Here is a 13,002-nt window from a genome sequence, read left to right on the forward strand (position 1 = left end):
GTGCGTGTGTGCGTGTGTGTGATTGTGTGTGTGTGTGTGTGTGTGTGTGTGTGTGTGTGTGTGTGTGTGTGTGTGTGTGTGTGTGCAGATGATTGACAGGCTTTGTGTGAAGGTGCAGGACCACCTGAATTCTCTTCGCTTCAATGAAAGAGAGAAGGTTCAGGAGGATATGAGAGCCGGAGAGACTTGTCAAGGACGCCAAGCTCAAAAAGAGTGAGATTAACACACACACACACACACACACACACACACACACACACACACACACACACACACACACACACACACACACACACACTCTCACTTGCACACACACTCACTCACACACGCACAAGGAAGGAAGAAATTAAAGAGAAAGGAAAGGAAGAATGATAGAAGTACAGAAATAAGGAAAAGGAAGAAAGAGATTGGAAAGAAAGCATGAAGAAAGAGTTAAATAAAGAAAGGGAAGAAGAAATTAAAAGAAAACAGCAATATACAGATAAAATATATAGAATATTAAAGGTAGAGAAAAAGGAGAAAAAAGGAATTGAAAAAATAGCTAAAAATTGAAAGAGGGAGGAAGAGAGGGAAGGAAGATAGAAAATGATGGATGAGAGGAAAGAAGGAAGATAGGAAATGATAGAAGACAGAAAGGTAGTGAAGAAACCAAGTGACAAAAAGAAGAAAGAACTTGGGGCAATATATTAAAAGTGATAGATGGAAAAGAAACTGAAAAAGAAAAAATAAATTAACAAAAATCAAAGAAAGACAAGCATGAGAAATGGTAGAAGAAAACTGACGGAGTGAAAGACAGAAGAAATTATGTTAAAAATGAGGATGAGAATGTGTTTTTTCTATTTTTTTCCTTGTGTTTCTTCAGCTTAGCCACCAGATGTCACTATTGTGTCATTCGTAAGTTTCATTGGATCATTGTTTCCACCTGTCAAAATGCAAGACACAGACCACAATGTCACTAAAGGGGAACTTTGGCCATGTTCACACTCATATATTATTATTTGAAAAGACATATTTTTCACTCTGTTTTGGCCTTTTGTTCACACTGAGACGGCGTTTTTAGTCTAATAAAATGTAGCTTTTGGAAAAGGATGTCCAAATGATTAGATTTGAAAAAAACGCATTTTTAGTCATTGCCGAGATATTTCAAAGAGCTGAAATGTAAATGAACGGCAGGTGGAAATGACAAAGGTCGAAGCATCTTACGTTTTGCTCGCAAACATTTTCAGACGTTTCAGTGTGAATGAGCATCTTTTGGGAAATGATTGTCAATGAAAGTGGATGTGAACCATTCAAACGCCGTTTTCATATGTATCCGTATTAGTATAGACGTAACGTTATATACACAAAGGAGTGATCTATCACTCACAAGTATCTATCTATCTATCTATCTATCTATCTATCTATCTATCTATCTATCTATCTATCTATCTATCTATCTATCTATCTATCTATCTATCTATCTATCTATCTATCATCTATCTCTTCTTCTTCTTCTTCTTTCGGCCGCTCCTATTAGGGGGCACCACAGCGGATCATCCGTCTCCATGCCCCCCTGTCCTCTACATCTGCCTCTTTCAAACCAACCACCTGCATGTCTTCCCTCACCACATCAATAATTCTCCTACTGATATACCCCATGTCCCTCCTCTGCACATGTCCAAACCATCTCAATCTCGTCTCCCTCACCTTGTCTCAAAAACCTCCTTCATGCGCTGTCCCTCTGATAAACTCGTCTAATCCTGTCCATCCTCGTCACTCCCAACGAAACCTCAACACCTCCAGCTCCACCTCCTGTCTTTTACTCAATGTCACTGTCTCTAATCCATACAACATCGCAGGTCTCACCACAGTCCTATAACTTTCCCTTTTACTCTCACAAACGGCTCTAAGAAAGGACTTAGAGCCGATCCTTGAACCAGTCTGTTGTTCCTACTGCACATTTCACTGCTGTCACATTGTTCTCATACATGTCCTGCACCACCCTCACATACTTCTCTGACTTCCTCATGCAATACATTTATCTATCTATCTATCTATCTATCTGTCTGTCTGTCTGTCTGTCTGTCTGTCGGTCGGTCGGTCGGTCTGTCTGTCTGTCTGTCTGTCTGTATGTCTGTCTGTCTGTCTGTCTGTCTGTCTGTCTGACACCGGTTGAAGCAATGGTAATCTAATGTGGAAAACAGGCACAATGGCGACATCTGGTGGCTGAACTGAGGAAACACAAGGAACTGAGAAAGAAAGAAAAAATAATAATAAATAAGAGAGAAATGGAGAAGGTAAATAATTGAGGAACAATTTATTGGGTGGAAAAGGGTCACGAAAAGGAAGGCAAGAAGGGATGAGGGATAAAGGATGAAGAGTAGTTGCTTGCATAAGTAGCTTTTTCACGTATCTGTACTTTACTGGTAGCTACTGATCACCAACATTCAGTTCAACATCAGTTCAACAGCAAGCAGAACATTTAGAGAAGAATAAATGGTGAAGAAACTCCAGTCTCGAACTCGCCACAACACACGTGACCTCATTTACACGATTTTTAGAAATAGATATCAATCAGTGTTTGACTCATTAATAACATTCTATGAGTAACATTAGTGTTTTCACTTAAACCGAGTTGATTAAGCATAAGCTTGTGTGACAAAAATGATAATAGGAACATTATAGCCGTAATAAATCATAGTGCTTTGGATACTATATATATATATATATATATTTATATATATATATATATATATATATATATATATATATATATATATATATATAAGAGATCTGTTCACATGTAGGAATTGGTAAAGTATTTCACTGTGCTGTAATGTACACGTGACAAGTAAAAAGCCAAATTTTCTCCAAAACGTTCTTGCGACCCTCTGGTTGGAGACTTCTGCTGTATACTATATACAAAGGAATGTTCGACTAAATCTAGGTGTGTGTAATCAGTAGTCAGGGGAATGGGATAGTGATGGTGAGTGTATATACGGTCGGAATTGTCAAGAAGTCAAGTCACATTATCGCACTTTATGTGGCGAGGACACTAGTCCTTAGCCCCGTGTTTTCTGTGATTGTTGTTGTATGTAGCACCAGGGTTCAGGAGAAACTTTGTTTCATTTCACTGTGTAATGCGTCAGCTATATTTGGTTTAAATGACAATAAATGCTTCTATACTTGACTTGACTTGCTTAGGTAAGCGGTTTCTCATGTTATAGTAGTAGAAGATGATTAGTGTGTGTTTTACATGGTGGTGTGTGTGTGTGTGTGCGTCAATGTGTAGCTGCTGTCCAGAATGTATCAGCTGCGCTCGGCAAAGCATACGGCTAGAGAGGGAGGTGTGAGCGGAGCTGATGAAGGTGGAGACGGAGGTGGATTGTGTGAGATGGTCGAGAGCCCGTGGGTGTCCCCGATCCAGGACAAACTGGAGTCCATGGCAGGAGAAGTCAGCACTGTCATAAACCAGCAGCTGCAGGTGCAGTGACGTCACCACACACACACACACACACACACACACACACACACACACAGAGAAAGCATTTTAAAGTGCCCATGAGATGAAGTACCATCAACTGTGTCTGTGTGTGTTTGTGTGTAGACTTTGCTGGTGTCCATGGTGGACACGGCGGAAAGTGTGTGTCCTCACGTGATGCACACAGCAAACCTGAGGCAAACTCTGATGCGGGTGAGCGAGGGGAAGATGAGCGTGCCTCGAACCTTCATCACCAACACCCTGCTCGAGCAGTCTGCCGTCGACATCATCAACAAGATCAGGTGTTACAGGCGCACACACACACACACACACACACACACACACACACACACACACACACACATATATATATATATATATATATATATATATATATATATATATATATATATATATATATATATATATATACAGCTGATTCCTAATTCTGACCTTTCAATTCTGATTCATACATTTTTTTTTAGAATTTTTTTAGGTCAGATTCTTTAATATGATTATTATAATGGGAGGGTTGTGTTTTTTTCTCTTTGTCACAGTGAAGTAAAGCTCAGCATGGCCTCGTTCCTCTCCGACCGCATCATTGATGAGATTTTAGAGTCTCTTTCTCGATCTCAGCACACACTGGTTAGTACTTACACATACATACATTATATGGACAAAAGTTTGTCCTTTTTCTGTCTCCTTGAATGGCATGTATGGGATGTCTTGGAGGTCTTTGTGTGGGACATATGGGTGTGTCTCTGAGTAAGACATGTGTCTTAGAGTCGGACATAATTGTAATGTGTTTTCGAGCAGTACATATGGACATTTCTTGGAAATGGACATATGGATGTGTCCCTAAATGAGACATATGATCACCAAGTGAGATATATTAGAATTTTTGAGTAAAACATATGGATGTGCCTCTAAGTAGGACATGTGGATGTGCCTCTAAGTAGGATTATGTGGGTGTGTCTCTAAGAAGAGTAAGACATATGGGAGTGTTTTTGAGTAGGACGTATTGGTGTGTCTCTAAGTAGAATATATGGCCATGTCTTAAAGTGAGACATATGGGAATGTCACTTAGGAAGACTTTTAGACACGTCTTGGTGTAGGACATATACATTAACTGTGTTTTTATATGGCATATGTGTTTTACATATGGGCATGTCTAAGAGTCTAACATATGGGAGTGTTTTTGAGTGGGTGTGTCATGTAGGTGTGTTTGTTAGTAGGATATATTGAATTAAAATGTCTTGGAGTGGGACATACTGTATGGGAGGTCTCTAAGTAGGACTTATAGACATGTCTTAGAGTTGGAACCTTTTTCTAATGTGTTTTAAATTGGATATATGGGTGTGTCTTGCACTAAATCATATGGTTGTGTCTTGGAAATGGACATATGGGCATGTCTAAGAGAAGGACATGAAAGTGTTTTTCGAGTAGGACATATGAGGTTGGACATATGAGCATTTCTCCTAGTAGGATATACTGGAGTGTCTGAGTAGAGCATATGGTTGTGTCTTTGAGTGAGGCATGTGGGTGTGTCTGTAAGTAGGACATATGAATGTTTTCCTTAAGTAGTAAGTATATGGGCGTGTCTCTAAGTGGGACATATGGGCATGTCTTTGCGTGAGACATGTAGGACAGTCTCTAAGTAGATCATATAGATATGTCTTGGAATAGTACACATGGGTGTGTCCTGCAGTGAAACATATCGTCGTGTCTTGGAACAGGACATATGGGCATGCCTAAGAGTAGGACATAATCCAGCGCTTTTTTCGAGTAGGACATATGTTAGTGTCTCTAAGTAGGACATATAAAAATTTTTCCAAGAGGTATATATATTAGAGCATCTGAGTTAAATCTTGTATTTATTGCACATGTGTAGGCAGAGCATCTGAGTGGGCGTGGCCAACCGCTGATTCATCATGATTCAGAGGAGACTGAGGTTCTCGAGGAGGACCAACTGGAGCCAGAAAACCTGCCAGCACCTTCATCTAACCTGCTGGTACACACATTCATTCCCTTTTCTTTTCTGTTCGCTGTGTAGCAATGAGGAGTGCAGTTCACATCTAAAAAGGGAAAAGTAAATAATGTGTTTTGTTTTGTTTTTTTATAAAGCTGTCTCCAACCTCCAAGAGGCAGAGCATCCTTTTTCGGATGGTGCGTCCCATCTCCGTGGCCTTCGGTAGGGTGTGGGACTAATTGAATGTAATGGATCATTCATTTGCATGGTGTCATTTTGTTCAGTTTGGTTTTCATACATTTTTTTGTTGTGGTTGTTGTTTGTTTGGTTGATCAGAGCTGGAGTTTGATTTGGATAAAGCGCTGGAGCATGTGCCCATTCACCTGGAAGACCCGCCCCTTCCTCCACCCCCTGAACCCGTGGAGGCGGAGCTCGAGAGGCCAGAGAGTGTGTTTTTTACTGATCTGCCAACAGAAACAGAAAGCCCCAAACTTGAACACATGACCAAAAACCGCCCACGGAGGAAGAAGACCAAAACCAAACCGAGAAAAGGAGTGGTGGGAGATTGTAGAGTATGTACACACACACATTTTCTTTTTGCATCTTTATTTTTTTTATTCTTCTGCCATGTTCTTACTCTGGTTTCTGATTTTTTTAGAGCCTTCCTGCAGACATGGAGCAGACAGAGTTTGTTGGGAAAGTGGATGAGGGGCTGGACGACTTCTTTGGTAAAAAAGTCGCAAGGATTTGCATCAAGTGAGACATTTTAGTGTTTTATTTAGATGTTTATAAGTTAACCACTCAAGATAGTTAGACCTCTGCGCATGACTTTCAACAATATAATGTATGAGCGTAGCTTTTAGTGAACGTGTGGGCTCAAAAACATATCTTTGAGGGGGAAGCAAGGTTGTGTCTTTTCTCAGGAAAGACATAAATGTAGGATAGGATGAATGTGTGTGGCTTTGAGTGGCAGATATGGGACATATAGACATGTCTTGTAGTGGAGGACATAAGGGAGTGTTTTTAAATTTTCTCCCCATTTCTTCCTTTTTTCATTCTGCAGCGTCTTCAGTGTTACCTGTCCAGAGCGTTCAAACATTTAGCAGGTGGTGCGTCAGTGATAATCGTCCGTGTGAAACATGAAAACGTGTGTGGTTAAATGAACTAAACAAAGCATGAACTAGTTTTGAAAAATTATTATTTTTTAACGTGAGGAATCGTTTCAGCCCTAATATATATATATATATATATATATATATATATATATATATATATATATATATATATATAATATATATATAAGTATCTTTGCACTTCCAAGGAATTTGTTTTGGTGACAGAAGCTTTCAAATGCATGATAAATAAAAATAAACATAAAGCAATACAAATAATTAAAAAAAAAAAGAAAAAAAATTATTTTTTTATAAGGATAAAAAAATTAATAAGGAGTAATATTTTGCACAGAAGGTACAGGAGTGGAATTGCACATATTTTAATTTATTGCACAAAGTTGAAAGCGTTTAAGAGTTCATAAGGCCTCGGGGAAGTAACAGTCCTGGTGCTTGGTGATCTGAAGCATCAGTCAAACGCCAAAAGTTCAAAAAACATATGGCTAGGATGTGGGGTATGCAGATATAAGACTCATCTCCTTGAGATTTATATAAATTTATTTAGCTTGCTCCATTAACCAAGAAGATACCAGAAACAATTTGTCCAAGAAGTAAGGTGAAGTTTTCCCATAATAGTTAGCTAGATAGAATTAGCAGTGAATCTTTATTTCTGTTGGAGTTGTTTCAGTATATAATCTAAAACCCTCTGTCTCAGGTGTCCCTCAATAAAAGACGCAGGTCCAGAAGGCGAGAAGAGGCGGGAATCTCGCATGAGTGGCTTCTTCAACCTCATTAAATCCCGTACTTCCATAAAATCTCCACCCACGAGTCCACACACATCTGTTCCTGCAACAACAACCACTAGCACGCCATCTTCACCATCTACGACTGAACCCGATAACGCAGAATCCACAAAGCCTGCAGTGAAAAGCCCTGTCCCAGAACACACTCAAGAACCAATCAAGACTCAGATCCTGGAGAAAGCCGAACCTTGTGAACCCATAGATACAGCTGTGACCTCTGAGAGTAAAGGTCATGCCGAAGAGGGGAAGAAGAGGGAAGGGCCGCAGGGGGGGCGGATCCGAGGGGTACAGGTGATGGGGAACGACTTCCTGGCGCAACTACGGGCCAAACAGGAGAAGATGAAAGGAAAAGTGAGTTTGGAACATGTTTAAACTGGATTGTGTTTTGTCTGGATTTTGAAATATTTGGTTTATTTTTATTTCTTTGCAATTTGTTTTGTCTTATTCTTCATCCCACAGGCAGGTGAAGCCTCATCCGCAAACAAACCCGAATCCAACCACGGTAAGTCTAGCACTTAGCGTCAGCACAAACACACTCTGCTTTGACACACTCCATAGGTTGATGCATTTTCTTTTCTCACTAGCTGATAATGACGGTGCAGCTGTAGACAAGCCAGCGCAGAAAGAGCACCAACCAGAGGCTGTGTCGAAACCTCTCTATCCTTCTCCTCATCTCCTGAAAGCAACTGCTCCTGCCTCTGTTCACACACCAGCCTCTGTTCACACACTTGCAGCCACACACACCGGCCTCAAAGCCTCACTCAGCCCACCGTCCGGCAACCACAAATCCACCCCGAGCATCCACCAAGAGCAAAAACCAAGCCAAGAGCACCATCCTTCCGGCCCCCCGAGCAGCTCCAGCATATCTACAAGTGAGTAATACTGTGTATATATATAAGTGGGCTATTGACACAAAATTTCCACCAGATGTAGCCATCAAGCTAAATATTGAATTCATACAAAGAAATCAGAACATTTAAGTATACAAGTTGAGTCATAATAAATAAAGTGAAATGACACAGGGAATAAGTAGTGAACACATGAAGATAACAAGGTGCAAAATTGCATAGAAAGCTAGGAGATCACCTGAAATCTGTCAGTATTGAGAGAAAAACCCTGCCCCCTATCAGTACTAATTGACATCAGCTGCTTTAGTCTTAATTGCTTGCCTATAAAGGCTTCTCATTACCCAGGAGGCACACAGGAAAGACTTCATGATGGGTAAAAGCAAATAACTCTCTCAAGCTCTTCGTAATCTTATCGTTGAAAAGCATTTTGCTGGGAATGGTTATAGGCGCATTTCCAGAAAGCTGAATGTTCCTGTGAGCACTGTGGGGGCCATTATCCGGAAATGGTAAGAGCATCAGTTCACCATAAACCAGCCATAATCAGGTGCTCCACGTAAGATCCCTGTCCGAGGAGTCCAAAGAATAATCAGGAGAGTTCGCCAAGAGCCAAGAACCACTTGGGCAGAACTACAGGAAGACCTTGCATCAGCAGGTACTGTTGTTTCAAAGAAAACTATAAGCAATGCACTGAACCGCCATGGCATCCATGCACGCTCACCACGCAAGACTCCATTGCTGAACAAAAAGCATGTTGAGGCTCGGTTGAAGTTTGTGAACGAGCATTTGGAGAAGCCTGTGGATTATTGGGAGACTATAGTATGGTCAGATGAAAGCAAAAATGAACTTTTATGCAGTCATTCTACACACCATGTTTGGAGAAGAAATGGCACTGCCCACCACCCCAAGAACACATTACCAAAAGTTAAGTTTGATGGTGGAAGCATCATGGTTTGGGGCTGCTTTTCAGCAAGGGGTACTGGCAGACTTCATATTATTGAAGGCAGCATGAATGGAGAAATGTACCTGGACATTTTGGATAAAAATCTGCTGCCATCTACCAGAAAGCTGAAAATGAAAAGAGGGTGGACATTTCAGCAAGACGATGATCCCAAACACAAGGCCAAGGAAACAATGAAGTGGTTTCAAAGAAAGAAAATCAAGTTGCTTGAATGGCCCAGTCAATTACCAGACCTAAATCCCATAGACAATTAAAGGAGAGAACTGAAGATCAAAGTTCATAAAAGAGGCCCAAGGAACCTTCAAGATTTAAAGACCATTTGTGTGGAAGAATGGGCCAGAATCACTCCTACAGACGACTGGTCTCTCCATACAAGAGGTGTCCAGAAGCTGTAATCACCAACAAAGGCTTTTCTACAAAGTATTAAATTAAGTGTGTTCAATACTTATTCCCTGTGTCATTTCACTTTATTTATTATGACTCAACTTGTATACTCAAATGTTCAGATTTTTTTGTATGAATTCAATATTTGGCTTGATGGCTACATCTGGTGGAAATCTTGTGTCAATAGCCCACTTAGAAATCCCTTTACTGATAAAAATGCTGATGTGTCAAATACTTATTTTCCCCGCTGTATTAGGGCTGTCAATCAATTAAAATATTTAATCGTGATTTAATTGTCATGAGTAACAAAGTTTTGTTGTAAATGTTTCGAATGTAATTATGGTGTTTTAAATAACGTAAATCATCAGAACACCTAACTGAACTTTTGCTATGTGTCGGTCTCAATTGCATTCGTTGCCAAGAAATTTAATTATTTTTTATTATCGATTTTATCAATTAAAAAGTGACAATGGTATTTAAGAATTTGAAATAACAAATCATATTTTTATAGTTATACTTAAATTAATGTTGTGGATAATTTTCCTTTATAGTATTATTATTACATTTATAGAAGCGTCTCGTTTTCTCTTATTAAAATCAATAAACCTGCTTGTTTTTTTGACCACTGATTTGCCATGTGATCTTTCTGAATTTAAACCCAATTTCAGACTCTCATACCATTGATCATCCATTTTCAAGCATCTTTAAGTATCTACAAGGTTTCCTGTAAGCGGATACGTATTGATTCTGCTTTCTGGCTTCTTAGATGATGTCCCAATTCATGTCGATGATGTCTCTTCTACCAAACAATCTGCAATGAACCAACACCAGAAGGAGGAGTCATCTAGCCTGGAGAAAGAGGAACATATATGTGTCTCTTCTGGCTCGTTTCCTATAGGTAACTTTTATTTTAATCTTATAATTTTAATATTTAATATTATAGCTTATACATTATATAGACAAATGTTTTGAACCATAAGATGGAACTCTTAAAGTTCTGTAAAGCTGCTTTGAGACAATGTCTGTTGTGAAAAGCGCTATAGAAATAAACTTCACTTGACTCGACCTGACTTAGTATGTGGGCATTAGCATGTTTTATGTTTATTCTCTTAGCGTTATGTTTTGGATTGTTTGACTTGCCTTTTGTGCCTGTTCCTTTTTATGCACTTGCATCTGCCTGGCCTTGGTATACATGGCATTAGCATTAAAGTTCATCTACTACTACACTAAATGTTTACAGCTAGTTCACGAGCCACAGTAGATAACTGGCCCAGCTGATGGTTAGCATAGCTAGCTAGTTAATTATTAGTCTCATTGATAAGAAAAAATGGTAATAATCAACAGATTCATTTAAGTACACTACCTTATGCCCTTCTGAGAAGTGAGCAAGTGCTTGGTCAAAACTTGATCTAAACACAGTGTTAGTTTTTGGGATTAAAAATGAAACAATGCAGATTAATTTGAATTCTTTGCTACATCAGTGGTGCGAATGTTTTTTAGTGTGTGACATGTCTCAGTGATGATGTTGCTGCTTTCTCTTAGTGCTGGATGCTGCAGCAGAGGGCAGTGTGTTTGAGCCAGAAAACAACACACAGCCCTCACACATCGCAGTACAACGCAGCACCTCCCTTCAGTCCTCCAGTTCCACCAGTGCTGCCGAAGATAAAGACGATCAACAGCACCCCGTGTCCCTGCCTGCAAAAGGTCTGACCAATCACAATCTTCCTGATTTATTTTTTTGTTTTAGATCATCAAACTAATTTAAATATTAGTACAAGATCATTTCAATGAAGGTTTTTATTATTGAGGGAAAACAAAATCTAAAACTACATGGCCCCATGTGAAAAAGTGTTTGCCCCTAAACCTAATAACTGGTTGGGCCACCCTTAACAGCCTTTCACACCACTGTATATATAATATAGGCAGGTGTGTGACTTTCCAAATCTTGTCCAATCAACTAAATTTTGACTCCAATCAAGTTGTAGAAACATCTCAAGGATGATCAGTGGAAACAGGATGCACCTGAGCTCAATTTTGAGTCCTATAGTAAAGGCTGTGAAAACTTATGTACATGTAATTTGTTTCGTTTTTTATTTCTAATAAATTTGCAAAGATTTTAGAAAAAGCTTTTTTTCACAATGAACTGCAGCTCCCCTGTACCAGCAGCACTCATGCAGCCCCAGACAATGATGTTACCACCACCATGCTTGAAAAATATAATAAAGTATGACCTCTTAGGACTTCTGTTGATGCCTCAATTTAATAAAATCATGATTTGATTTGATTGATTTATGATTTATTTATAAATAATTTATTTATAAATCCCAAATATATATTAATTGTAAAGGGAATTGGTAGCTCAGTGGTTAAGGCTCTTAGTGGTTAAAGGTTGGGGATTCAAGCTGCTAGTTTTGGGCCCCTGAGAAAGGCCTTTAATTCTCTATGCTTTAGGGGTGTGGTATCATCTCTGATCCTGCATTCTGACCCCAGCTTCCAAACAATCTGAAGCAAGATTTTGTGCTGTAATGTCCATGTGACAAATAAAAGCCTCTTTCTTTTTTTCAAGTTGATTCTTAGAGGCACTAAATTGGTATTAACCTGAGGGTGTGTGTGTGTGTGTGTGTGTGTGTGTGTGTGTTCTGTTTGTAGTTGACCTTCTGACTTCTACAGACTCTACTTTATTTCCGAGTCTCTGGATTCCAGCAGCTCTGACACTCAGCTTCAGTCTTCTGCAGTGCCTCAACACACAGACCCAACTCAGGAGGAAATCTCGAGCAGCGAGGATGAGAGTACAGAGTAAAAGCGAAACCAAGCAGGGTCGGGTTTCCCAAAAGCTTCACCCTCAGAAAGATCACAGTTAAATAGTAGCGCAAGCATTACCTTGATAAAATTTTCTCTCAATCCTGATGTTCAGAATTTAGCCATGTTTTTGGGAAACTTGGCCCAGAACATTAGAATATAAACCAACCAAACCAAACACCAGAAAATAACCGGAAATGTACAATGAAAAAAAACCAACCAACCATGAAAGAATGCAGAATAAATACCAAACCAACCCAGAGTCTAAACACCAAACCAACCAATAGAGAAATGTGGAATAAACACCAAATAACCCAGAAGATAAATTTAGTATAACCACCAAAACACAAATGACCACAGTATCCACCAAACATCAAACCAACCAAAAATGAACTATTTCCAATCAAGATAACTATTTACCCAACCAATAGAGAAATGTAGATTAAACACCACACCAACCAGGAGAGAAATGTAGAATAAACACCACACCAACCAGGAGAGAAATGTAGAATAAACACCAAACCAACCAGGAGAGAAATGTAGAATAAATACCAAACCAACCAAGAGAGAAATGTAGAATAAACACCACACCAACCAAGAGAGAAATGTAGAATAAACACCACACTAGCCAAGAGAGAAATGTAGAATAAACACCAAACCAACCAATAGAGA

The 13,002-nt window shown here is 39.4% G+C and overlaps 1 protein-coding gene across 1 annotated transcript in view; it reads left to right on the forward strand.

The window, feature by feature from the left end:
• The window catches only part of LOC124392362 (F-actin-uncapping protein LRRC16A), a 41,318-nt gene extending 28,782 nt beyond the window's left edge, over positions 1–12,536 (forward strand). Inside the window, 15 exon segments of the mRNA XM_046859312.1 lie at positions 89–213; positions 3,272–3,284; positions 3,287–3,463; positions 3,587–3,762; positions 4,018–4,105; positions 5,352–5,471; positions 5,585–5,651; positions 5,766–6,001; positions 6,088–6,185; positions 7,254–7,692; positions 7,801–7,843; positions 7,926–8,213; positions 10,298–10,429; positions 11,074–11,235; positions 12,181–12,536. Of these exon segments, the coding sequence (XP_046715268.1) occupies positions 89–213; positions 3,272–3,284; positions 3,287–3,463; positions 3,587–3,762; positions 4,018–4,105; positions 5,352–5,471; positions 5,585–5,651; positions 5,766–6,001; positions 6,088–6,185; positions 7,254–7,692; positions 7,801–7,843; positions 7,926–8,213; positions 10,298–10,429; positions 11,074–11,235; positions 12,181–12,392 (2,376 nt within the window). The 3' untranslated portion in view covers positions 12,393–12,536.
• The last annotated feature ends 466 nt before the right edge of the window (positions 12,537–13,002 follow it).

Source organism: Silurus meridionalis, chromosome 10 (assembly GCF_014805685.1).
Source record: "Silurus meridionalis isolate SWU-2019-XX chromosome 10, ASM1480568v1, whole genome shotgun sequence".
Taxonomy (NCBI): domain Eukaryota; kingdom Metazoa; phylum Chordata; class Actinopteri; order Siluriformes; family Siluridae; genus Silurus; species Silurus meridionalis.